This window comes from Plectropomus leopardus, chromosome 4 (genome assembly GCF_026936395.1).
Source record: "Plectropomus leopardus strain MGB_pleo_1.0 chromosome 4, ASM2693639v1, whole genome shotgun sequence".
Classification (NCBI taxonomy): Eukaryota; Metazoa; Chordata; class Actinopteri; order Perciformes; family Serranidae; genus Plectropomus; species Plectropomus leopardus.
In genome coordinates this window covers 18,914,553-18,942,505 of record NC_142179.1, presented here as the reverse complement: position 1 = coordinate 18,942,505, position 27,953 = coordinate 18,914,553, and the positions used below count along the sequence as shown (strand labels likewise).

General features: G+C 38.5%; 4 protein-coding genes across 10 annotated transcripts in view; 2 read left to right on the top strand and 2 right to left on the bottom strand.

The window, feature by feature from the left end:
* Positions 1-5,158, bottom strand: part of LOC121944025 (guanine nucleotide-binding protein G(q) subunit alpha) — a 26,502-nt gene extending 21,344 nt beyond the window's left edge. Inside the window, exon 1 of the mRNA XM_042487682.2 lies at positions 4,064-5,158. Coding sequence (XP_042343616.1) covers positions 4,064-4,199 — 136 coding nt within the window. The 5' untranslated portion in view covers positions 4,200-5,158. The remainder of the gene's footprint in view (positions 1-4,063) is intronic.
* Positions 340-25,311, top strand: wdr31 (WD repeat domain 31). Of its 6 annotated transcripts, XR_015776447.1 has the most exons (12): positions 340-961; positions 11,177-11,247; positions 11,769-11,901; positions 12,718-12,792; positions 12,883-13,027; positions 13,709-13,809; positions 14,009-14,076; positions 14,967-15,108; positions 16,028-16,190; positions 16,303-16,780; positions 18,911-19,006; positions 25,174-25,311. XR_015776447.1 is itself a non-coding variant. In XM_088076700.1 (10 exons), exons 1-10 carry the CDS (start codon positions 959-961, stop codon positions 16,503-16,505), a joined length of 1,104 nt encoding a protein of 367 aa, XP_087932826.1. In that variant the 5' UTR covers positions 340-958; the 3' UTR covers positions 16,506-19,459. The 6 variants fall into 6 exon arrangements, 3 of the variants coding, with proteins under 3 accessions (XP_087932826.1, XP_087932827.1, XP_042344188.1); XR_015776445.1 differs by having other exon boundaries at positions 16,303-19,006; XR_015776446.1 differs by lacking the exon at positions 25,174-25,311 and having other exon boundaries at positions 18,911-19,459.
* On the bottom strand, positions 20,799-27,953 carry bri3bp (bri3 binding protein). The gene is made up of 3 exons (XM_042488033.2): positions 27,603-27,953; positions 25,600-25,702; positions 20,799-25,496 (listed from the first exon to the last, which is right to left on the bottom strand). The coding sequence occupies exons 1-3, from the start codon at positions 27,777-27,779 to the stop codon at positions 25,075-25,077; spliced, it is 702 nt and encodes a 233-aa protein (XP_042343967.1). The 5' UTR covers positions 27,780-27,953; the 3' UTR covers positions 20,799-25,074.
* stpg2 (sperm-tail PG-rich repeat containing 2) overlaps positions 27,703-27,953 on the top strand; it is a 74,124-nt gene continuing 73,873 nt past the window's right edge. Inside the window, exon 1 of one of the 2 annotated variants that reach the window (XM_088076699.1) lies at positions 27,703-27,842. The gene's annotated coding sequence lies outside the window, so the exon portion shown is untranslated. The remainder of the gene's footprint in view (positions 27,843-27,953) is intronic. The other variant, XM_042488988.2, reaches the window with a different exon arrangement.

Below are 27,953 nucleotides of genomic sequence, written 5' to 3'. Positions count from 1 at the left end.
AAAAAAAATGCATATTAAATATGAATTGTGTTCATTCATTTGGTCTGAGTCATCACTTATATTGCATTAACTCTTTGAGTGATATCACTTTTTTTTGTGCTGCATTCAAATGTCTTTCAGAAGTATTTAAATATCTTAAACCTGAGCCAATTGGTTTGAATTCTTTCAAAAACATGGGAAACAAGGCAATGAGAAATTTAGCAAAAAATGTTCTGAAAAATTGAAATATATTAGAAGATTTAGATTTTCTTTTCAAAGGCCTGGAAAAATGACCAGAAAGTGATAGTTATAATTAGAATACTTACATTTTTTAAATTATTTTACAGAATTATTTACATTTTTTATACCCTTTTCTGGGGCCATTTCCCTTTTTTTGTTTTTACTTTGCTGATTTTCTTTTCTAATTTCTTGCCAATTTTGGGGTAATTTCCTGTTTAGTTGCTCATCACCTTTTCCCATGTTTTGAAAGAAATTAAGCCAATTTACTCACGTTTTAAAGGTTTAATACTGTCTTGTGAGAAATACAGGTAACGTCCTCAGACTAACTAAATCATCACTTTTTGGTTTGGGTCACTGGCTGTTTATGTGTTTGCATAATAGGCGAATTGTTGGGAATTAAAAGAGATTAGGGGAAAACAACAACACAATTATTTGACCATAGTTAACAATCGAGGTGGCAGTCAGCACCTTCAGATCCAGTTAACGGGGACTCATTTCATCATTTTTCCTCAAATCTCTCTTAAAACATCCCTAAAGACACAAAAACCCTGCATGTATTCTTCGGAAAGTAGTCTGGATGGTGTGATCTTAAAACTGATCCACCAACTTTTCCTCCATGCATTTTGTATGGGACTGAGAGAGGAGGGTCCTGGATCAGGAAGAGAGGTTTCACCATCTCCCAGACCACGGCCGACACAACTGAATGGGCTTTTTGCAGCAAATCTAAATTAAAAACGGGATGGTGAGTAAATGTCTTGTTTTCCTCAAAATTCTCAAGTATGACCAATACTTCTGAGAGCATTAACATCCAACAAATATCACATCCCTGTGTTTCAAAAAAGTACAAGTAGCATAGGGTCATTTTAAAGTTTTATGATTTAATGGCTGGTGTTTTATGATTCTATGTGGCTTAACAAGTTATGTAGTCATAAAGGTAGAATTATTTATTTCACCTCATAGCAAAGGGTTTTAATTTGTTTAAAGGGGAACTCATGTTATTCTTAAAGTTTAAGACGTCCAAAAAATTAAGTAAACATGAACAACTCTCACCCAAATCCAAAAGCTAACGTGGTAAAACTTCAATTTGTGATCTCGTACATAATAAAGTCTGGAGATGCTCCATAGAAAATGTATTGGGAAAGATGATATAGATAACACTGAGAGCGCACAGGAATGATGACGTTTTTGCGTAGCTACATTTTCTCTTTCAGGACTAAGACTACAATAAATTAAAGCTCAGTTGGGTATAAAAATTGAAACAAACGTTCTGTTGGTCGACAAATTCACCATCTATGGAGCAGCTTCAGACTTTACACCCTATGACAGTCATGTCCAAAGTCCGGCCCGGAGGTCAGTTGTGGTCCTAAAACCGATTTTAAATGGCTCTTGTCTTGTCTTTTAAAACATACTATAAGAATAATGCAATATTAGTTAATCGAGCAAGATCACTTTGCATTTCATTCATCTCACTATGGCAGTACAATCTCCTACAGCCTGAAGACATGCACCGAGTAAAAACTAGACGAAACTCATGTTTTTCATGAACTGATGGTAAGCTAATGAACCTTACGCCAGAAATTTCCTGCAATGTAGCAGACATGGCCACGGCAAAGTATAAAGTCGAACGATGGGTGGGAAGTTGAATACTTTTTCACTTGAAGATGAAACAGTTGCTTCTGTGTCATTTATATGATTTAAATTTTTTTTTTAAACTCATATGATGCAAGAAGCAGCTGGCCCCCAGGTATTTTGACATTATCTAATCTGGCCGCCATTCTAAAAAGTTTGGACAACTCCACCCTGTGATTTCATAATTCTGAGACGTTCTTCTCCAGTTTCTAGCTATGAGAGAGAGTAGCTCGTCAGTGGTTTAGGGAAGGATATACTCAGGTTTACAGAAAACACACTTTATTTAAAAATACAAACCCTGTTAAGGGCTGCATTTAGCACATCATCCTGCTTTTTGTTTGTTTGTTTGTCTTCTTTCAATATTTTATTGTCCTGTTTTTGGTATTGTTCTTGGTGTTCATACTATTAACATACTGTGCCTTTGCAGTGTTTTTATGTCACTGGTCTTAAAGCAATAATATGCACCTTTTTTGTTGCAGTGCTGTATATTTACTACATTTTAGCACTTTATCCTAGCCACAGGTTTTATTTCACTGTGTTGTAAGCTCAAGTGTTTACATTTTGTGAAATAAAACTGGATGTGTGGTGATTTATCTGATATGTAGAGCTTGAACTAATGACAGAGGAGAAATCTGGACCCAGTAGCTGGACCAGTTAGGAACCACGGCTCTAATATACAGTGCTGTGGAAAAGTCTTTTGCCACCCTAAACATATAATTATTTCTCTTATTTTATTAAGGTTATAATAAACATACATATTTATCAGCCATCTCTTCACTAAAATTCAACCACAACATACAGGAACTATGTAAACTGAATTAAAAACACAAATATTTCAGAAATAAAGACATAACTTCAACAGGCTAAAGTGATCCTCTTTTCCACTTAGTCTGTCTTGAGCTCTGCTGGGCAGACGATATGAGGTTTACAACACTAATCATCTGCCGGATCTACACCAGGTTGCATTCAAGACATGTCTACAGCTCAGTATTGAATGTTTGAGCTACAGTACCTTTTGATTCCATGTTAGGACTTTAGCCGTTTCTTTGTTGAGCATTAGATACACTACTTGTGACAGTTTAACTCACTGGAAGATGGCTACTGTACATATTTCCTGTACGTCCTAGTTGTATTTTAGCAAAGAGACTACTGAGAAATAAATAAATAAAAGTATGAGCATTATAACTTGCTAAAATGTCAAAGTTTAGGGTGGCCTAAGCAGGGCTCCTACTACTGAGGGCAAGTGGGATTTAAGACTTTTTGAAACGTTTTAATGCCACTTGGAATACAAGTTAAGAGCATTTTTTACATTGAATATTGAATGGAAAAAAAAACTTGAACCAATATCAATTACTTAATGTTTGGGAGAATTTTATGTTATTTTTCAAATAAATACCGTAACATGGAACATGACTTTTTGGTTATGTTAAACTGGAGGCATTTGGTTCATTATCATTATTCTTAAAGTTACCCATTATTTTGAGCTTTTGCAATGCAATGTAAAAGAAAAACAATTAACAGCTACAAAAACAATCCTATTTCCTATGTCTGAGCATTTTTAAGACTTCTGAAAGATGAATTTAGGATAGTTTAATGCCAATTAAGACCTTTTATTTAGATGAATAAATGTAATGCCTTTTAAGACTTTTTAAAGATCCATGGGAGCTCTGCCAAAGACTTTTGCACAGGACTATATATGATAGGACAGCATGCTTCCAACCTTGCACCATAGACTGACACCGGTGATATAATCACTGCCAATGTTAGGTGTTAAACTGCGATACTGCCTTGATTACTCCCAATAAAACGCTAGACTTTGGCCCAGCCGGTGTTTGACATGAGCACACCACCTGGATAGGCCCTGTAGGCCTGGCTGCACAGGTTGCTGTCAGGCCAGTGAATGCATGAGGCCCAAAAGCATTTGTTTCCTCGACACTAACCGGTCGCAGTTATTCAAATCAGGTGGTTTTAACACTGGAAGCCCTACAGGCCTGACTAGGCAGCATCTCCTCCCTGTGCTGACCTGCCAATCTGTGCACTGGACTCACAACACTGACATATTTCAACCACACACACACACACTCCCCAACTTCACTCAGGTGGGAAGCCCCATTAACAGACCCCCACCCCCCTCCCCCCTGCCTGACAAAGGTATTTTTGGTGAGAGGAATTTGGGTTTGCATCTCTCTCCCTACTCCTCTCCCTCCCTGCTTACCGAGAAGCAACAGTTTCAGTTCCCGGCGTGCGTCCCTCTTATCCCGGCGGAGCTGCCTCTCGATCTCGTCGTTGATCCGCCTGGCTTCTTTCGCCTCCTCGCTGAGGCAACACGCCATTATGGATTCCAGGGTCATTCTCGCTCCTTTTTTTGTTTTGTTTTGTTTTTTTTTTTTTAAAGAAAAACACGCTCTTTTTTTACTCTTACTGATTCATTCAGATTCGTCGGGGTAAAAAAAAAAGCAGAGGCCTGTGTGTGCCAAAAAAACGTCCTCATACAGGCCTACTTGTGGTGAAATAACGCGTGGACGCCCTTTATAATGAGCCCGAACAGCGCACAGATTGTGGTGGAAAAGGAAAAATTAGATATTTGAGAAATTATTGACCCCCCCTCCCCCCGTTTCGGTTCGCTCTCTGTGGCTTCCCGACAGCTTCAAAACAGTGTCCAAAGCGGTTTGAGTTGAATATCTGTGCAATCTTAATTGGTGTAATCTGCTTCTCCTTCTCAATATGATCAACAGATCCTTTTAAGACACATCCTCCGTGCTGTGATCTCGTTAAGCGTTGCCATCCGTGCCCGGCCAGCCTGTCTTCAAAGTCCTCAATGTTGGTATTTTTCAATCAACAAAAATCCCCCGTGCTCAAGTTATCGTCCGTGGGTGAGGGCAACAACGGGAAAAACACATGAATACAGCTGTCCGTTTATTTTACAATGGCTCGACTCCCGGGCGTGGTAAGGCAGAATATGGCGGACTTTCACTCCAATCCGCTAGGCTGGGATACAGTACAGTTATCTCTCTCTGTCTGCTCAAAAAACCAAGAAAGCCACACATAACATGGCCTTTCAGCCGGAGCTGTCGATGCCGCAAACGAAATATATCCCGGTTTGTGTTAAAAGGCGTTTACGTCCATGGCTCAGCAGCGGGGCGAAGAGAAAGGAATAAAACGCCGTGTTGTTGCTTTTCCCCCCGGCCAATCTTCTCCTTTTCCTCAATTCTCTTCATGTATTTTTATTACAGAGGCCATCCACTCCTCCGCTGGCAGGGTGACGTCGGCCTCCCATCGACAAGGGGGGAGTGTCACGTCAAACAAACGCCACACAAGTATTTAGCCTACACCCCAACCTGTGGAGGAGAAAATGTGTATGAATGGAGAAGCTCGACTGTGTATCTCTGTGGGCGTGGGTGTAACAGCGGACAATTCAGTTTTTGTGCTGCCTTTGTGTGGTTAGTCGACACAGTCACAATATATCAGAATCAGACATTACTTTATTGAAAACATGCAGCAACTGCATGTTTTCAATAAAGTGCATGCAACCATTGATTGTGGTTCGTTACAGTCACTCTGATGCCAAGCATAGAATGACAGAAAGTACATTTAAGTACCAGCACAAAGTATGTAAAAATATAAAATGTAAAATGGTAATACAGTTATAATAAAATAATAAGCAATAGTAGCTTATGTGAATGTTTAAAAATGATAAATATGTATAGTTTACTGAGTGTGTTGAGTCCGTAAAAACTGTAAAATAGAAACACAGTAATAATAGGAAAAAAGTAGCAGCACTAGTATGTTTATATCTAATATCATGAATATGTATAATATGCTGAGTGTATAAAGTAGGCTATGTAAGAAAATGAAATAGAATAGAAATACATTGATAATAATAAATACTAAGCATTAGTTGAATAGCTATAATATGCTGAGTGTATACAGTAAGCTATGTAAGAAAATAAAATAAAATAGAAATACATTGATAATAATAAATATATATTATATTTAAAAAATATGATTATAATGTGCTGTGTGTAAAGTATGTAAAAAATATACAACATAAAATAGTAATACAGTAATATTAAGAAATAATTGGCATTATTATGTGAATATTTAAAATTATAAATATGTATGATGTGCTGAAGCTACAGTAATGTGTGCTAAAGTTTTCATGAATGTTGAAATTAGAGGTTATATCAGGTTGTAAACATGTTTGTTTCTTCTGTAAAGATGTGCATTTTAACATGTGATTGAAGAAAATGAAAGACTGAGTCACTTCTGGAGCCAGCCTCAAGGGGACATTAGAGGAACTGCAGTTTTTGGCAATTCTTTGTTGGCTTCATTTTTCAGCTCCAGAGGTTGCCACTTGAGCATGAAGCATAGGCTTTATAGTTATTAGTCTCTATTCTGTTGTTTTTCGCATTTCTTTGTAGTAATTATGCATGTTTTTTTTTTTTGCTTTGTTGTCTCTGTGGTAGTTTTTAGTGTGGTAATTTTGGGTAGCTTTGTGGCTGTTTTGTGTCTGCTGGCACTCATTTTAAGTCTATTCGGGGTTGTTTTGCCCCTTTGTATTTAGTCTCTCTTTGCAGTTCTTTTGCATCTCACTGTAGTCTTTTTTTGTCTTTGTGGTCATTTGAAACTTTGGGCCCCTGGGGCTGCCCAGTAGAGCCATTCAGTAATCTGTCCATGTGAATATGTTCTATTTTTGTTGAGACTAAGAAGTGTGTAGATTGTGAATGTAGAGTTGACTCTCATCACAAAATCATAATATTTCACATTCCATACCCTAAGTGTACATTTTAATTGCAGGGCAGTTGAATAGCATTATAGTGCGCGCACACCCTGTATCCACCCTGTGTGATTGTTAGATCGTCTGTGCTGTATGCCTTTAACAAACCAGAGAGTTACACAGAAGTTGTTAGTCACATTACACTAACAATAGGCCCATACACTTACAGATTGATGAAATGATAGGTGGATGGATGGACAAATGGATGTTAGAAGCCATATCATATATCCACAATTGTTCCATTACTGTTTGATCATCCCCACTGTTCTTGCCTGAGCCATTCGTGTTATCAGTGAATCAGTGTCCTTTTTACTTCTGTCTTTCCACAACCAAACAATTGTCCATCATTACCTACTCATTTTCAGATGGACAGTCAATCATGTTACAAGTCAACAAGTTATTGAGTGAGCTGTTTTGTTTTGGGGCTCTAAGAAGGTCCAAGGCCTACAGTGGACGTTTAATGAGAACAGTAATGACCCAGGGACCCAAAGCAACTAAACTTCTCATTTGGATCCCAGTAATATTATGATCCAGAGCCATGGCTGCAGTGCTGACCTGCTTTATAGGCCAGTTTTGGTTTAAAGGCTTTTTGGGTCCTGCCTGAAAACATGCTTTGTTCCAACTGACTCCGTTACAAATCATATCTTGGCACTGCTCTGCTTCTTATTTAGGGAAATAGCCACACGTACATTATCTAAAATCTTTTAATGGAAACATAAGTTTTATAGTCTAATTAGCAGATGGGCATTTGCAGGGCAAAGCTCAGTACTTTCTAACTGCATCATAAAAGATCTACATTACTTCAGCATAATCTCAGTGCTTTCAGCAGTGTATGACATAAATCTCTACATCAGTCCTTGTGACTGTGGGAGAGGCAAATGGCTCTTGGCACCATCAAGTCAGAGATAGGATTATAGCGAAGTGAGAGCACTTGAGCTGCTTTTGTCTCAGTTTTGCCTCACTTTACTGACATATTACAGTGAGTGAAGTAATGTGCATGTAAGTCAAGACAAATTATGATAACAGACCCTCCAGAAGACCAAATTTAGGCCATGAACTCCTGTTTGTATACCTGGGCAAGGACACGTGTAGGAAAAGTTTTTTGTCATGGTCTACACTGTAAAGGAAATACTTACAGACTGGATTGCACCAACAAGAACAAACTTTTACACCTGATTAAATCATGGTTTAAGTTTAAATTGAAAATTCGCTTAAAATTAAGATTAAATTCAATTAAGATTCAAGTTAAACCTCTCTTTAATTCTCTGTTTCGTTTTTACTCTAAACCTAGATTAATTGTAATTCTATTGCACTAAAACTTTAAATTCCATTTTAAACTGTGATCCAGGTTTAACTTTAAACCTACAGTGGAGGAGGTTTAACTTCTCAATTGCGGCTGTTTTGAGATGGATTAAGTAAAATAATCGAGCTCCTTGAAGAAGATTGTGAGACAGACTCAACCCATTGGATTTATATGATGATGATTTTTTGTCAAGATACTGGTTCACCAACGAAAATGTTTTGGAGCTGAAGAGGAAGATTGGGCCAACTGTCAAACAGTGCTGTGAAACTAGAAACCTTTTATCAAGCTAGCAACAGTGTAACATATATTGTTATGGAAAAGCTGCAGTTGAAACGGTTAACACCTCCCTCCACCTTTTATACTTACTTGGTGCTGACAGCAAGCTGTTAATGTATGTATTTATTTATTTAACTATTTGTTTATTAATTTATTATTTTAATGTTCATATAATGTTTGTCCCCAGCAATTAAACTCAGTTTAAATTCTATTTAAATAAATAAACGTGGCTTTACTAAACCGCTGTGAAACCTAGCTTTACTAAACTCTGATTTGAGCTAATCTTAGATCAAAGAAATGCTTTTTGGTGCATCCCAGCCATAGTGAAACATATAACTGGAATAGTCCAGTACTAATAGTGCTGTAAAAAGCCTGACCAATTTATTCAACAGTTTAACTCACTCAACCCATTTGCTGCATACAAAAAGTTAGAATTGAGGTCATCTCACATAGGTATTGAACAGAGTTGATGTAACCTAACTAAGTGGCCCATTTAGACCCTTTAAATGGGGACATTCCACTGACTCAGTGCTTAATTGCTTGTAATGCATCAGGTTAAATTCAGCTCATGAAGTCAAAACCGAATTATCTTGACTTTATCTACCAAGCAAAATCAGAGCAACAATGAAGCACAAAAACACAATATGAAAAGAAAAACTGTAGAATAATTCTAGCATAATTAATGTTAGCTGTCCAGGGACCTGTCTGTTTTGTCCCAGATTTCAAGCTCGGGGAGCCATTCAACCTGTGCCTGTAATGAAGGTCAACCAATAAGCTCTGTAGAGGTACGCCCAGCCACAGGTCAGTAACATTTTAACCTGTCATGTGTTGTTCAGCATAATGTTGTTTAAAGGTGAGTTTCCCCTTGAAACAAATGCATTATGTTGTTGGCTGAAAATCATATCAACCCAGATTTATTTCCATCAACTAGAAAACCATGCATTTTTAAAAAAAATCATATTATGCTGGTTGAGCTTCACATGTCCGCTAGTCAAATGTGTCATTCGCATGCTGTGTAATCTTTTTTTGTTCTTACATTTCAACCAAAGAAAAGAACATACAACTTTCTTACATCTCTGACATTGGACAGCGTGGGGATAAAAGCAAGCACTGAGACATCAGTGCTATCTGGAAATAAAAGTTTGAGTTTGGGGTTGTTGATTTATTAGAAGCTCACTGAGGGAAAACATAAATAAATAGAATATAACAATTAGAGAGATAGAGAGGGCCTACACATATTGCAAGCCCCTCTCTATCTCTCTGTTTGCAATTACACATTTTGTTCATGCTAATAAAGCTATTTGAAACTGAAATTGAAAATTGACAGAAAAAAAGGTTACCCCATGAAGCATGACCCATGGTATGACCCCAGGAAAAAAAGTGACGAAGGAAACACGAAATCAGACTTTTATTTTGTAGAACAGAACGCTCTCGTTTACTTCCTGTCCCGTGTCACGTGACCTCGCCCTCGCCTAGAAACGAGAAAGCGTCGTTGCATGGTCGCTACGGAGAGAGAGAGAGTCTGCTGTAGTTAAAAGACGCTTGTGTGCACTTTCCCACGCAGTTAGGACAACTTACTATCATGGCACTCGGTGGAAAACGCTTCTCGGTCGTTGCGACAACGGCTCTACCAAGTTTTTACTTTTACATATCCACGTTTTGGTGCTACTAGGGCATTAATCTACCTTGGCATGACAGATAAAGATTAGTTAGCATGTTAGCGAGCTAGCCGGACAGCCTCAGCATCACACAGCGACCACACCTGCCGGTGACAGGTAAGAAATCTTGCTTCACTTATCTCCAGGAGAGAATACCACTACTCATAAACTGTTTTCATCATTAGTTAGCGCTGTTAAAACAGCTTGGTGTTGTTACACAATGACTGCCAGCACAGCTCATAGCAGGTGTTTTCAAGCGACTAATTCCTTGTGACAGTAATGACGCGGTGCTAATAGGATTTGAGCTCTCTCCTTCCTGTCGATTGTTTGAGGAGTACGCCAGGATAGCGACGGAGGAGCTGAGCTGTACGTGTGTGAGAGAAAGTAGTGTTTGCGTGGGAATTTGTGGTTTAATCTCACCTTGTTGACTGGGGTGACTTACCCTTATGCAAGATATTTTGTAGGAAGAGACTCAATCTACTTATATTGGGATGTGTAATATATGTAGGTGAGCCGTAAATATTATTAAACTCGGTGTAATTGTATGGGAGAAACAAAATATACAGTGATACATTTGCATCAAGAAAGCCCTTTTAGTTTCCTGTATCAAACCACTGATCTGACATAATAAGGATTTCAGCCAATGACCTGAACACATTTAAGAGCAACAATATACTTTCAAAGAGTTTGATGTTGCTTTCTCTGTGGTTAATGTGATTGCTATTGAGATAAACTTTACTTTACTGAGCATTAAAACTGAGCCTAACTTTTTAAAGAATAGGAATTTGTAGGGTTGTGAAATGGCTTCATCCATTGCCCCTGATCATCACTACTCACTACGGTTCCTCCTGCTTATTTAACATGTTATCCATAACTAATCAGGCAAAACTAAGACACATAATCAACTCCGCTGCCAGAATAATTGATCTCCTTACCGCCAACCTTGCAGAGTTAAACAATAAGGCCACTGCATTTATTGTAATCTCACTTGGAAAAGACACCACCCTTCCCTACTGACCACCTGACGCAGGAACAGAGCATCGAGGTGCAGGAGGACTAACTTTGGGAACAGCGTAATCGCTACAGCCATAACTGCCTCATAGGCCCAAGTGGAGTGTCTACTGCTGTCTGTCATTGAATTTTACTGTGTGCCATTGTATGTGCTGTTAGTCTGATGTGTACAGTGCCGTGGAAAGAATTCCTCGTCGGGTATAATCAAGTCTGAGTCTAAAGTCTGAGGGAAAGCATTGGCATAATTATTGATGCAACCATGATTTTTGTCCTAATTTTAAAGCATGTCTTTGATTGTGTCAGTGTGGCTGCAGGTTCCAAGCAGACATGGGTAAACTACAGAGCAAGTTTCGCAAGAGATCTGATCTCTACAGGTGAGATGTGTGCACTACTGAAACAGTTTCTGTGTCTTTCTATGTACTAAACATGCTAATAGGGACTAAATATCATTATAAAGTCTGTTCACAGAGAGTATGCAAAAAGGTGTTTAAGGTGCAGTGGTGAGACAGCTCCTGTTTAGCCCTTATCCTGAAATGTCTTGTAAACTAAACAGTGCATGAAATCTTTGGAAAGATACCATGAAGATAAGTTTAAGTTTAAATTTAAGATAAGTTTATTTTTTGGATAAAATGATCCCATTACATAGGGTATAGTGTCGTATTAGTCTGTTTACTTTGTTGTATTCCTACATGAAAATTGTAATCAACAAATGGGGTGACAGTCATTTCTTGGGGATCAATTCATCTTAATCAGATGAGTTTTAGCAGTTCAGCCTGTAAAGCAACAGAATATGCACATAATATAGAGACATACTGCTAAAATCAGTGTTGGATAAATGGTGGCTAAATATGTTAAATTTGTGATTTTTTAAAATTTATTGGTGTTTTCCGCACAGGGCATCTCAGGGGGAGAAGGCGGATAATACCTTTGACAGTCAGGTGGTGCAGTATGAACCTGCTCATCAAGGGTCCACCAACACTGTCACCAATCTCAGCCCAGACCTCTGTGTTTCTGGTGGAAGTGACCAGGTAAAATATTCTATGCTCTACTTGTAGTTTACTCCAAAAATAACCAAATTTTAATCAAACTGTTAATTTGCTGATGGTTAAGGTTCGGAAAATGATTTAGGGCCAGGCAGGAGAAATATTTTTGAGAGGAGGAAGATTCTTTCTTCATTATGCACGTTAAGAAAAGGTCAAAATGGCGAGAATAAAGTTGAAATGTCGACATTAAAGTCGAAATGTCAAGAATAATATTGAAATACAACGTCCAGAAAAAAGCTGAAATTATGAGAATAAAGTTCAAATAAAATAGTCTTGTATTTCAACATTGTTCTCGACATTTGACTTAATACCGACATTTTAACTTTATTCTTGTCATTTTGACTTTTTTCTTGATGTGCATAATGAAAAAAAAATCTTCCTCCTCTTAAAATTATTTCTCCTGTGTAGCCCTAATCCTCCTCCATATTAAGGTTTTAAATGAAGCAGTATAATAGTTTAAAAATAATTAGAAGGACTAATGCAAGAAAAAAGACTGAAATTATGCAATTCACGTTTTCATTGAGATTGTAACAGAAGTGTCATGGATCACAGGGTTGGGAATACGATCCCCACCTCCTCCTCTCCACATGTCTAATTATCTTTGGGCACGATACTGAACCTCGATCGTCCCCAATGGGCAGGCCTATTTAAATTGGTGAATGAGGGGCAAATACCTTGTCAGGCACTTTGGATCAAATGGCTACACGACTATAGCCATTTACCATTTAATTTCTGTGGAAAATCCTTAAACATATACTGATTATTATGTGTGCATGTTTTTTTGTGCCCCCCCTCCCGCAGGCTGTGGTGGTGTACGATTGGAAACAAGGCCGGATGTGTCAGTCCTTCCAGGGTCACAACCGGGAGGTTACCAAGGTAACATCAATACTGTGTGTGCGCAAACTGATAAAGGTGTGACGCTGTTCAGAGCTCCCACACGTGTGACATACATGCCTCCTCTGCTAGGTGGTGTGTTATCCAGGCAGCACATGGATCTTTAGTGCCTCACGGGACAAGACTGTTCTGATGTGGGACCTAAATCAGGGGGACGAACCTATTCAGGAATTTTGTGGTCATGAGTTGGTGGTCAACGGATTAGCTATCAGCCCTGGTATACACACGCACACGCATGCACGCACGTACATACGCAGGCACACACACATGCCTCCTCACTCATGAGTAAATATTTTAGCTGTTGTCTTAAAGCCTTATTGCTTAGGATAAAGTTTCCCATTTTACATTTACAGTATGTCAGAATGCAAGATACAACTCAAGCTTATCATGCCAAATATATTTGGTTATATCTCCGTACAGATAGCGTCTTATTTATCAGAATCAGATTCAGAATAAGATGTATTACCGAGAAGATTTCCCATTACAAGGAACTGGCTTTTGTCTGTGGTGCATACATTTAACATACAATAAAAAATTGAAAGGATACTAAAAAAATATTATTACATAACACAACGAATATGTACAAAATAGCTGTTTCAGAATGAGAGAACTGTATACTTTTCTGAAATATTTCTAAATCTTTTATCTGTGATCAACTTTTACTGAATTATATGTTTAAAATGTCAGATAAAACTTTTTTTTAGCAATGGGAACAATTCTCATGTTTTTTGTCATATATTTCTAATGATTTTTTTTACTTGTTCTTGTGGCTTTAGAGGCTTTTGCTTTTCAGCATGGTTTAATAATTTTATGCACATAGTAATTCATTTCAGATTACTGATCTGCAACATATGGATTTTTTTTTCTTCTTTTTTTTTTTTTAATTTATGGCTTGCAGAAGGGAGAAAGCTGTGCACTGGTTCTCGTGACAACTGGATGTGCCTGTGGGATATAGAATCTGCAAAATGTGAACAGAGACACAACATTTCTAGAAACCTGGTGAGAATAATCGTATGTGCTTTTGTGTGCACACAACCTTGTACTTAAAATTTTTTCAAGCATGCTGGATCGCCTTAGGTTTGTACTGAGCATGTAAGAAAAAGAATCTAATTAATAAGCCATTCAATCTGACTTTTACCTTCTGCGTTCACGCCCCTCAGGCTCTAAACTTTACCACTGTCCTCACTTGTCTGCTCAGGTGACTCACGTGTGTTGGGTGCCAGGCAGCTCCTCTATAGTCCAGACCTCTGAGGATAAGACCATAAGGTACAGAAAGCTTTGCACTGCAACTATATTACTGAGGATGCGCATGTGCCATCTTACTTTTCATACTTTGTCTGCCACTGATGATGAATTGTTCGTGTGTCTTCACCCAGAGATCAAAACATTATATGAATGAGTCACAGAAGACATCTTTCTAATCCTAAAGTCAAGTGCAAACAGACTTGTGCACTTTGTAAATGATGAGTTTCTGGAACACATGGTGGTGGCTCTGGAAAAGAACTATGCTGTTATGTAGACAATCAAAGACTCCTGACCACTCATTTAATACTATACTGCACAATTTAAAATTAAAATTAACATCATGTCATCATTACACTATAATAAACTCAGATTTTCATTACCCTGCTGTCTGCGGTGCTTACTTACTACATTAGTGCACATTGTTATGTAATTGTCCTTTTGGAAGTTAATTCTGTGCCAATACTACAAAGCAATAGGCCACAAAAAACCTAAACTTTTGCAAACTTACAGTTTTGCCAGTTGTTTACTGCAGAGTGATTGACTCTTGCTAGTAGAGTCAACCTAAATGTACCTGCACCCACAGTAGCAAATTAGAATACCAGGAGGGGTATTAAGTCTTGGGATTGTGCCTGATCTCATAAAAAAGACATTCTCCTTCTCTTAGATGATGGGATGGGAAAAGGAGAATGAACAGATTTTCTTAAACTAAATCAGAAATTATTTTTCAGTAAAGTAAACTTTTAAAGAAGCAATGTAACATTCTACTTCCTCCATTTTTCTATTTAAAAGGTAGATGTGTCCAAACCTGAAAACATAGCCATCAGTGTCTTTGATTTTTTTTTTTTTTTTGTGTGTGTGTTGCATATTGCACAAGTGCATTTCTCCAGTCATGTTTTGGTGTATGTTCACAGGGTGTGGGACAGCCGTGCATGGCAGGTGACCAATACCTTTCCAGCAAAGCAATACATCCAAACCCACTGTGACGTTTCACCAAATGGAAACTACCTGGTGTCCAGCAGCAACGGCTTCGGAGGACAGGGCTGTGAAGCTACAGTGAGACCATTGGTTGTTGGCACTATAGATGTAAATGTGCAGGTGGTGCATAGGTTGAGGCTGTCAGCAGGTCACCTATTGTCTGTGTTCGAGTTGACACAAGACAAACATCAACTAGAGGAAAAATCTACTAAAACAAACACTATAATTCGTGTCTTTTCAGATTTAAAACAATGCACCCATAAAGCGGGGCGATCATGTGGCTACTTGATGAACACCAGATGTTTTTTCTTAAAACAGTTAGACATTGCCATTGTGCAGATGGTTTTGAATTTGTCCCTTGTGGCTTTGACTGCACCAGCTTGACCAGTTCGCTGTCTAATCTGTGTTTTCTAAAAGTAGCAAGAGCCAAGAGTCAAATATTAAGTTAATCCTATTTGACTAATTACCAGTGGTTCTGTAGTACAGTACAGTCAAGTAAAAAGTAAAGCCCATAAAAGGTTTTATTTAGAATATGTGGCAGGCATTATTTAGGTTTTATTACACTAATGCCAGTTAATTGTGATTCCTGAAGTTGTTATTGTTCAGAGTCAGGACAAGCACTTAGTTTAGTATTAAACTCCCCTTGTCCGACTTCTACACAATGTTGCTCCTCATATGCACACACCATGTTTCCAACAGAGCCTTAAAAAAGTACTTTTATCAACGTCCATTTGATTAATATGTTATTCTATGTCATGACTGTTATCTGTTATTTTAAGGTGAACATATTTGCCTGTTTGTTTTGATGATTGATACTTTTTCTATGTTGTCCTTTAGTAATATTAATTACACTATAATCATTGTTATGATTTTTTTTGACTAGAGGTGGTTTTCCAAGTCTCTGGCAGTCCGTATTTCACCCACTATCTTACACAAATAGTTTTGAAACCTCTCATATTGTCTTTTATTCTCAGTGGAGTTGTGTCTGTGTTATTAGCTCTGGGACCTGCGCCAGCCTGGCTGTAAAGTTGTGGAGTACAGAGGTCATCTCCAGACCACTGCCTGCTGTATGTTTCTGCCTACGCCTCCTGGTGGCACAGCTCAGGTAGCAACATCCTCCCATGACAGCTCCGTCAAAATCTGGGATCAGAACACAGCAGGTAACACCCACTCATGGATGCAAACACTGATATACAGAAATATGCACTGATATGCATACACTGCATGGGTGATTAGCTTTTTCACACTAACTCTCCTCCACCCTCTATTCAGTCTGTTTAGCGACGCTGTCTATGGATGGTGCTGGTCCACTGGTTTGTCTGGCTCCCACTGACTCCACCAACATGCTGTGTGCCAGCTTCAACAACGGCCTCCATCATATCCAGATGGGCCACGGGTCAAACCAATCTCAGGTTTCTGGGGCAGGTTCAGGTGGAGCTGGTGGCCTGGACATAAAAATTGTGGCGCGCTTCTGACAGCCCAGAAGAGCCTGGTGTGACTCGTAACCATGACCTGTGAACAGAGAGTGACTCAGCGCAGTGACTCACTGGATATGGACGTCATGTTGGTTGTTTTTTCTTTTTTCTTTTTTTGTACAATTTTACACGTCTATAGACATTTTTTGCTTTACTAGACTGCCATACAGTGAAGAATGACAGAAGAGAGAAAAGGAGCGACGTGTATGGAGGATGCACCTTTCGTCTAGCAAAACCACCAGGATGCCCATCATAGCTGCTTATCTGGAAAACTGGTCAGTAAGTCACATTACCCATTAACTCAACTTTAAACATCCAAATGATCCTGATGGGATTGCTGCCTTCTTGGACCAAACCAGAATAACTGGGATTACTCTCAGTTTTACGCAATGCTTCAGCTAGGTGGATGTGTACATGTTGCTGTTTTTGATGCTGCTGATACATGTTTGGAGGACATCTTAATGTGACAGGGGTGGTGTTGAAAATGTGGAAGCACTCTTAGAGCAGGAAAGTTAGCTAATTGGTGAGGTGTTGCTTCTCTTAACTCTGATAGAGAAATAAAAGCCAAATGGATTTTCATACTGAGAGTATGAAATTTGGCTTTTTCTGAACAAAGTGTAGTTGGTGCACTTTGTGGAAAGTTGTTTTATCACCATAACAGAGTTTTGCGGAACATGCGTATGTTGATAATAATGTAACCGTTGATTAGTTTGTACTGTCACTTTAATAACCTGCTATCTTTAGACCAAAACGACACCGAGACACAAGACTGTATGAACGTGAGCTTTGTTTAAGAATTCAATTTATAATGGTTTTAAAGAAACAGATTCTGATATTTTTTTTTAACTGAAACTGCCGATAGCTGATGTTTGGTGCTGATACCCAGTATATTTAAAGATATACTATGCAGGATTTTCACAAAAAAAAGTATGGACTCATACTAGTATAATCCCTCCTAATCATCACTTTTGACCCACGAGAAGCGTGTGGTGTATTTTTCTGCAGAGACTCTGTCCTCTGCCTGTATTTTTGTTGTTATCTGTGCTCGAGCCCTTATGGGCCTGTAGACCCACACCACTTAGGTGAGGTCGGCGTATTAAAAGAAGGTAGCACCCAGGTGCTAGACTGTGAGCAGCAGGCATCCAAGAGGCACAGTGCCAAAAAAGCCCACAAATACAGTGAGGTGAAAGGCCAAACGAGTGAATCTGGAGTTGGTTTTTACTTTCACTTTTGCTGGAGAGCATGTTTACAAACAGAGACCAATCATCCTGCAGAGTGTACCTTTAAATTTGAAAACTATGACAACTTACTATGCAAAATACAGAATAATTCCTATTTTTTAATATTGTTTGAAGAGAAAACAAATAATACAAATACATATAATACAAATATAATAAAAGATAATACAAATACAAAAGGAATCTGATCCGCAACATGAAACCTGCTACCACTTTAAAGGTGCAGTCAGTGATTCTAATCCAATACACTTTTTGTCAAATCATACAACTGTCTCCACACAGTGTGCAAGCTGTCTGCTCTGCGTTAGCTGGAAAAAAAAATCGAGCTACACAACACTATTCCATCCAATTAGAGACAGAGGGTGTTTGTGGTCATGCACAGAAAGGAGAAAGGCCATAAAAGTACAAAGCATGAACTATAGAGAAAGATGGACAACACATCTCCACTTATCCCACTGCTAAAAAGTGAAGCCAAAATATTCCGGATACGGCCGCTGCCATTTTGCTCTGGTGACATCATTTAGAGCCAGAATCTGTGCCATAGTGACCTCTGGGTTATCATGTCCCTGCCCATAAAATGCTCTGACCAGTCACGAGCAACGTCATTGATTGTGAGCACACCAATTGACACACACAGCTGTCAGTAATGATGTCAGTGTGTATTTGTTATTGGTGATGTTTGTACAGCATCAAATAACTAATTCAAACCAAACTTATCAGAAAAACAAACACTTGAAAATATAGCAGTGTGAGAAGAAGCAGCTAAAATGACGGAAACAGGGGGCGGGGTTCATGACCTATACTACATTCAGCCACCAGGGGGTGATCAAGATGTTTTGGCTGCACTTCAGGAGAGCTCTCATGTTGTTCATCTTTATTATACAATTTATAGTATAAAGAGAAAGGCAGTAGGAGTGAGAGGGAAGCTGATGGGAGGGGTGTATTTGTTTAGATGTTGACTTCTAATATCAGCAATCGTTTTCCAGAACTGCTGACTCCACCGTTAGTGAGTGAACTTGGCCGCATATGACATTCCTACCACAACTGACAGTCAGGGGATTAGTTAAACTACTCTTATATTAGAAGTGTAAATTTGATACTGATTACTTTGTTAGTTTATGCAGCTTAAAAAGTGACATGGTTTTCCTTTTGTTTGCGGATATCCAGGTTACCATCTCTCCTAAAGACAGTGGTTGCAATATCATCCAGTCCCTTTTTAGAGAATTATCTGCATCTACAAGAACAAAATGGACAGGCTAGGAGGTAGGTTTGCCACATTACCAGAATTTCAAACTTTTTGAAAGTTTTTTTTTTTTTTTTATAGCTTTGGTACTTAGGACATTATTTAATATATAAGTAATGGTGATTGTATTGTTTAAAACAAGTGATATCAAAAAAAAGTATCAAAGTATCAAACTTTTGACAGCCTTATTAGAAGTTGGGTTAACATAACTCAGGTGATTCCAAATGCACTCATGTGGATCTTAATCTGAAGGCATAGATTGGTTTAGTACCTACTAAACATTGTCTTGGTTCAGGCAGGAAAGATGCAGCAATAATTCATTTTATATTGCTAAAATTTAAGGAATACAAAGGTGACCACACATTTTGAGAGAATTAAATTTATGGGTATTTGTCACTTTAAACTTCACAAGCTGATTTTATATATCTGTTTGACACATTATGATAAAGCAATAAATAAATCATTTGATAATGTCTGAGGAGTAAATCCTGGTTCTGGCTCTTTGCATCACCTGAGACTTGTTTTTTACTTGGTTACACACTTAGATTTAATATGCCTCTAATATACTTTTAATTTGAATGCCTTCTTCGCCTCATCCAGTAGAGAACTACAGATAGATAAAATCATTCATTGCAAATCAACTCACACTGTGAAATAACTGTATTCCAATACAAATCAACAGTATGATTACTGTGCGTTCTGTGAGGAAAGATAGACACTTAAATTTAAATATTCTCCTCTTTTCAGTAATATAAGTTTAACAAGTTTACAGCTGAAAGCAGGTAGGGCTGCACAATTAATCAGAATATTATTTAAATTGCAATATGGCCAAGTGCATTATGCAAATCACAGAATCTGCAATTTTTTGATGAAGGTAAAATGTGTTATAACATACCATCACACAGAGATGCCCCGGCCTACAAATAATATTCTAGATGTAAGGGATCATGCTTGTTTGTTACAGACCTCGGAAAGGAATCACATCATCATCATTTTAGCTTTTTTCAGTGAAAGTAAAATGGAAAAATATGGAAAAATTGAAAACTAAAATTACAACTCAGAGCAATATGATATTTTTTTAGCCCTTAAAGCTGTTGTGGAAAACTAGAATTTTCTATTAACAGCCACTGACCACTTTCCAATGGAGCTCCATGGGGTTTTAAAAGTTTTGCTCAAGGGCACCATGATCTGTTTAAAGAATGGACTTCCCCTAACCAGGCCTTTCCCAGCTGTTTGCAGTCACTAATTCACTGCTAAGGAGAATGTTCTTGCATGCTGTGTTCGCAAAAGCACAAGTATTGATTGTTATTTTTGAGCACACTTTCATTTAAGAGGATCAGCTAACATTATCAAGAGTGCACATTAAATGCTTTTTCAAAGTATTCATGAATTTGTATGTTTACAGCAAGACTAATACAGTATGCATGCAGCTGACATTCATTTAATTACTTTTTATGCTCTTGAGGATAAAGACATTTAATTGGATTTCTTTTTGTCAAGTAAACTACGCTACAGTGTATTACTACAACTTTTCCAAAATGAGGTTTTAAGAAAGACTAGAGATTCATAAGTACCACCTAGTGCCAAAAATGTCCTTGTTAGGAAATTGTTACAACAAAATACACAAATTTTATTATCCAATAAACGGAACGTATTATAACCTGATGGAAATTTACTCTTAAACCAGACATTAGTGGATTACTATGACTTTTGACCTTTTTTAACATACTCAAATGATTCTGATTAAGCCATAAACAGTTACACACACACATTCACATCTGTCTTAAATAATGAATGAATCACAAAGTAGAATACTTTGTAGTACTGTGGTGTTTAATTTATTCAAATCTGGACCTCATTTTCACTGACCAAAATAAGGAACGATTTAGCCATCAACTGGTTCTGATAAAGACACACTCACACACAGACAACAGCAGGCAGGACAGTTTGGTGCTTGCCACATCACTTAAGTACAGAAATATTCAGATAAAAAAAAGGTTTAAAAACATTGACAAAAAAACCCGCACAAACCAACAGATAATTGTCTTGAATTAAGCAAACAGAAAATATTGGCACAGCATGTTATAAAAATGACAGGCGTCATGGAATAAGTAGGATACAGTACATTAAGATAATGGAATTACTAGCCATTCAACAGGCAGTTTTATCAGACAATAAATATAATCTGAATGTAGCATTCGATCCAGTGCTGAGAGATGACAGCAGAAAGACGCACTTGCATCTTTCAAAATCCAAGTGGTAATGACAAGTGGCACATGGGTGACCTACAGTGAGTGGCAACTAAGTTAACAGTTTCCCTCTGTTTTCAAGCTGATTTTTGTCTCACAAACTGACATTTCTATGGGGCTTGAAATAATGAAATCAGTGTGAGAGAACTTGTGCACAATTTGAAGAGAAACAGTTTCATTCCTCATTCTTTAGTTTTCAGTGTTTAAATACAATAACCTCAAAATCCTACATTAATACCATGATCCACTGGACACTTGGAAAAAAAAGTTACATACATGATTATTACTATTTAATCAATACCTTCATAAATCAAACATGCTACCATTAGGAAAGCATTGGCTTCAGACTGTAACCACAAAATGCAAGACACCGGCACCAAACCTCTCTTTCAAGTCAGGTTTACCACTGCAAATTAATCAGATTTCTCAACACGTCAGAGATTAATTCAGTGGCTTTGTGTCCAGTTTAGTCCTGTAATGTAAACCAGTTAAGCGTAGTCATATGATCTATACACTTAAGTACTAACTCATCACATCACACTTTAAAAGAGTCCTCTACCTAGGCAGTCAACGACATGTATAGTATGTAACAGAACATTATAGGCATAAAAACAGCATGCAAGAAAATGAATTTGACTATGGACTAACTGGGGGTGGGTCAGGTTTACTGCAGTGACAAACTGGGTGTTTGGGGAGAGATTTTCAATCAATTAATACATGAACTGTACTCAAATATTTAACTCATTTTGTTGCATTTTGCTGATTTGACTCTAAGATGTAGATGAAAGACAAGACAATGGATATGAATCTGAATCCAGCCATTGTACTGAGCTTAATATAAAAACCCTGTGTAATGGTAATTATCTGAATGTGCTGAGGCACAGAGTCCATGTGTCTGTAGCTGGAATTATAGTGATACAACACCTTCCTTCTCAGAGAAAGATATTGACACTGCACCCGAACTATACTGAGAGACATTAGGAGTGCAGCAAAAATGCAATGCAATGCAATGCAAGTGTATAAATGCAGGCTAGTTCTTTTAGTTCTAGCTAGTTCTCCAAGAGCCCTCTGATCATTTTAGCCATCCTGCAACATTACTGACACACACAGGCATCGACTTCAGTGAAACACTGTGGGGGCAATAAGGTCATTTCTGATGATGTCATGAGGTGAGGAGACTTTGTGCTCCAACTGAGTTTGGGCTGTTTTTTGTAGTTACCACTATAGTAGCTTGCAGATACTGGGGAGGTTCTTTTGTTATCTGGTGCAGTTTAGTTAATTTTTCTTTACACTGGTGACTCTTTTTACAGCCATATGAAGGCAGCAGGTATCTGTTCCACTGGCAGTCTATAATTGGCATGATGTTGCGTGCTGTTAAGCCATTATTACTCACACCTGCTTATTAACTTTTGTGCAACCTACATCGAACTCTAAAATAACCACAGATGCCCCCCCCATGCTTATGTGCACATCAAATGTGTCTTTTGATTAATTATTCTAAAGTTACTTTTGCGCATTAATGTGTGTGTTGGAGACTGACACATTGAAACCCTTTCACACAGCTGCACAAAAATTGTGAAAACCTTCTGTTCAATGGGTCTCTTCATCCTAAACACAAGGCAGCCCAGGGAACAGCTGTGCATGTAAATTGTCTCCCTCTTTTTTATTTCTTTTTAAACAAGGCTGTTCAAAATGTTACCTGGAGCTCACCATTGTTAATTATAAAACAGGTAGATGAACACAATGTGATACAGATTGTTTGGGTTCAAAACTTAAGTTGAAAAACAATTTCTGTCCCAAGTTGTAGACAAAAAATAAGTTTCCGCTGAAGAAAACTCTGCAGGATTCCCAAACGTTCAGTGTGTCATGGCAGGGAGAGCTCTGTGATTAAAGGGGGTGAAAGTTGCGATAGTAAACGCTTTCTTTCTGACTCCACCCCACGCCCAAGGGCAACAAGGGAGGAAATTATCAAATGTAAGTCTTTCTCAGGAGAATCTAAAAGCAACATTTTTCACTCAAATCTGCACAGTATTTGGGTCATTTGTATAGAAACGTGTTTACAGAGTCCAAATTCTATAAACTGACAATAACACAAAAAACTGTGCCAAGGGGAATATGAATACATGAAGACATGCATGTTAAACATAGAGAAGCATGGCCAGTGTTTTGTGATGGCACATGATGAGAAAGATAAAAATGGATTGGCAGAAATAATGAAGACATAAAAAGCCCTATCAGTCTAACAAAGTAGAGCTGGCTGCAGTGATGCACACCAAGCCTGTGTCTAAAGCACATTTTTAATGACCAACCAGGCTGGTTGGATATCTCTCATTGAGTTACTGCTAAAAGCGATGATCTCATATTAACATGAAAAAATGATGTACAGCTTTAAATGTAATTTTCCAATGCAGCGTCAAATGGGATTGTCCATAACAAGCTTGAGTTTTTGCCACAGGATCAAAGGCACCAGACCTAATTTAATCTGTAATCAAGTTGAGAAATTGATCCAGTTTACACTAAAAATTCTCTTCCCAAAAGAGACATTAAGACATATTTCAAACCAGCGTGACTCAAAGATTTTTTTTAAACCGCTTTTGTGGATAATTTACCTGTGTGTTAACACATTTACAGTAAATATTAACAATGTTTTCCCCTCAATTTACCACAAGCTGCAGTTTAAATCCCTACAATAACGCCATGCTGGTATCAAAAAGCTGGATTTGGTCTTGATATTAATCAAATTTTTCAACATGATGCAAGAACACAAACTGTGCACCCTTTAATCAGTACGTATTGTAAGTTACTGAGACAAGTTTCAAACTGTATCTGAAAAACTGTGACGTGACTCAAAGAGACCAAGACCTGATTTTAATATTCTTGATATCTGATTTCCAATTCTATGTGTGTTAGCCGAGTCCCTGAGATATTACTGCCTGTCTGCATTTTCTCCTGGTCTGATGGTGACTTTTTGATACAGTGCTTTTCCATTTCACAAGCTTGAAACACACACATTAATGCATTTGCACCCACATTCGCGTACATTTGCGCACACACCCATACACTCAAACGCACAATGAAAAAGAGGTCCTGATGCCAAACTATTGCCAATATGGGACGGTGACTCGATGAAACAAACTAGAACTACATGATTTCAACATTTTGGATGGAAAATGAAATAAATAAATCTTACTATGAACAACTATCTAATATCTTGAGGATTTTTACATATTAGAAATACAATGTCTGTATCAGTCCCCTGCATCATACACCCAAACCCAAACCGTCAATAGGTTCAAAAAGGGGAATAAATGTTTGTGGACAAACCTGTGTAAGAAGAATCGTAACCCCAGGGTTATTCACAAGGATAGAAACAAACAAACATACATAAAATATGATTATTCATTTAGCAAAAGCATTGACGATGCTTATCCAAACACCAAAAATTCAAACCCCAGCTCAGGAGTTTCTCAAAAGTAGCTGGGGTGTAGAATTAGGCCAGCATTTAGAAAACTGTGGACATCTCTCTGACAGCTTCCTCACAAATGTAGCAAAAACCCTTCGATCAAAGCTTTGTGAAAAACATAAATGAAAAATAGTTGTTTGGTTGATTTGCTCCGAGTCCACACCTCTGAGGATTTTTTTTTAGGTATTCTGTAACTAAAATCAACTCAAGTCGTTAAAATACTGATTTCAAATCTAGTTTTGTTCCCCCATCTGACAATAGAGTTGTAAATACCCAGTAGTTGTGTTGCTGCAGCTGCGTACAGGAAACAGCATTGTGACATCAGCTGCAGCTGGTTGTACAATATCCCCTCCCTCCCCGTCATCCTCGCTGCTACCTACTGCTCCCCGGTGCGTTCTAGGCCGTCTATGACGCGGCTCAGCCTGATGTTAAGCAGCCTGATCTGAGTGTCCAGGTGGTCGATTTTCTCCTCCAGTGAACCTGCCCCGCCGCCCCGACGCCAGTACGCTCCCACAGGCCCCGTCATGAAGTACACCGCCATGATGAAGCAAAGTGGCAGCACGGCGCGCTCAGGGTCACCCTCAAACTTCTGCAGGATGTAGAGACAGGACAGCGCGAAGAGTGTGACACGTGCCAGCCAGAAGAAGCGGCCAAACACAGCGTGCAGCAGGTAAAAGAAACCCCCCAGGAACATGGAGAGGAACCAGTAGGCCACAAGTACAGCGGCCACCAGGAGCAGGGCGCGTGCCGGAGAGTTGGTGAGAGACGTGGGGCTGAAGTAGTGGCTGAGGTTTGAGGCTACAGGGGAGAAAAAGACAAAAATGAGTAAGTCTTAAAATATGTCACTTTATTTGTGCCAATCTTTCTTTGTTAGAAACGTCATAATACATTTTAAACTTACAGTCGATGCCCATCACATCCAGCAGATCTGACCAGATCTTCCAAATAGTGTCGAGAAAAGAGTCCACGCCATGGACAAACCGCTCCGTCGTTTTGGAGAAAAACTACAGAACCGAAGAAATGCAGAGAAAGGTAAGACTGTAATAATCACATTACATTTTTTTTTTGCATTGTAACTGACAGGAACCTACAGCAAAAACCAAAACTAAAAAGACATGAAGTTCACAAAAACAGAGGACTGCAGTGTTGAAGTTTAAGTCAGTACGGTTGTGCAATAATCATGATGATCAGATAATTCTCCAACCGAGAACAAGAGTCACTCTGTGTACACACTGTCTGTCTTCAGTGTCACAGCAGCCTGTCACCCGAGAAGTTGGTTTTTGTCATTGTCCACATTTAATACACATTTCACAATTCTTAAGCAAAGCAATGCTTTGTTAGCTTCTGCTTACTATGTTGTGTTGTCTTCTGAAGCCTTCAACATGGAATCGTCTGCATTAAAATGTAACACTAAAGAATAACATCAAAGTCTTTATGCATATGTACAACACAGTGCCATTCATATCTGTGACTCAAGAAATGGCCTGCAAATCAAACTACTGCTCACCTATTCTCCAGCCAACCAACTGTTTTCATCATAATGAAATGGACAGATGACTAAGGTGTTGATACAGTAGTAATATGTTAAAAAGACTAAGCAGGTGAAAGAATCCCTCTACTACCTTCAAACTTTTATAGTCCTTTCTCAGAGTGTATCATAGCTGAAAACTCACATTTTGAAACATCACAAATATATTATCACATAAATGTCGATTCAGTGTCACTTGGAAGTGATCCATTACAACAGACTAACTAGAGAATGCAGTAAACAACAACCATGATGACAAATTCAACTTTGGTTAGTCACAAGATGAAGTGTTTGGTGTACTGTGTGCAAATAATCTTCAATGTTTCTCCATAACTTTAATCATTCTTCGAGACTTTTTAGTATTTATTGGGGGGAAGGAGTGGTGCAAAAACGAGGGAGGCACATCAGATAATTTCTTAAGCACTCAGGAGGAAGTTTTGTTTTTGATTTGGCTTAGGAGAAGGACGATCAACCTTAAATGATTGTATTTTGTATTTAATTTAATATCTTCAGAACCCCAAAACCTGCAAGTGGTGCCTGTGCACCTGCAGTTTATTACAGTCACAAACTGTGACATAATGACGGTGAGGGTCATTCATTTCCCCCCATTCACTCGAGAAGGCTAAAGGACTATTTGTATATTTATGTAATATTTGGGAGGGTCATGATTCAAAATTAAGTCACGCCACAGCCAACCTCTACCCTGATAAAGCTTTCATTTTGCATGTCAAACTCCAAATGACCATATTGAAATGCTTTTTTAGTTGTTTTTTTTAATTATTTATTTATTTATTGACCAAAATAAGCTATAACTGCTGTGTGTGCAGTCAAACAGTGCGTTATCACGTGTGTAGCCGCACATATGTCACATTGGTTTGCTTTGGCGGCCTCATACAGGAAATATCATGAGATTTCAAAATGCAGGAAGTGCAGCTGCACCAATGAGAAACACTTAAGTATGCATCCATAATAAGAGCATACTTAAAGCTTTTTAATAATTTGGAGATGATAAAGAATCAGACGTTATGGCCTGAACCAGCCATCTGTGACATTTGATGCACTTGCTGACTCCAAACAATGAATGAGGACATTGGTTACACAACAAATGACAGAATTTCAGTGTTACTGCATGAAAACAGATATCATTTTATTGTGCACAGCAACGCTAGATGAACTGACAGCTCCTGCAGTCGGATAAAAAAACAGGATAATGGCTAATTTTTCAAAATGGCATCCGTGAAATTGTTGTCCAGGCCCGGGCGCGCTTGTTTCCTGTTCGCCACAGTCGGACCACAAGACCGCCTCGTCTGACAGCTTTTACAAGCCGCTGAGAGGTAAATGAGCAGTTATCTTGACAAAACATGTCCCTCACTCACCTTGTATAACCCTCTGATGTTGTCTTCTCCGAAAACGCTGCTCAGAGTCTGGTAGATGCCGTTAGCTGCCCGTCGGAAGCTGTTCTGGTTGCTGGTCCTGCTCCTGGCCGCTTCGGCTGTGCACAACAGAGACGCGGAAAGCACCAAGAAAACCACGAAAAACCTGATTCCCTTCATGGCACCAAGAGTTCAGAGATGTCACGCAGAAATGTGTATCAAAATGGTTCAATTAAACGCAAGGTAAGACTGGTAGATAGCTGCCGAAAGTGACACCTTGGTGGGGGATAAAACACTGACTGTGATGGTGGTGATAACCCGTGCTGCCTTCAGGAACGCTTCGTAAACTCTAAC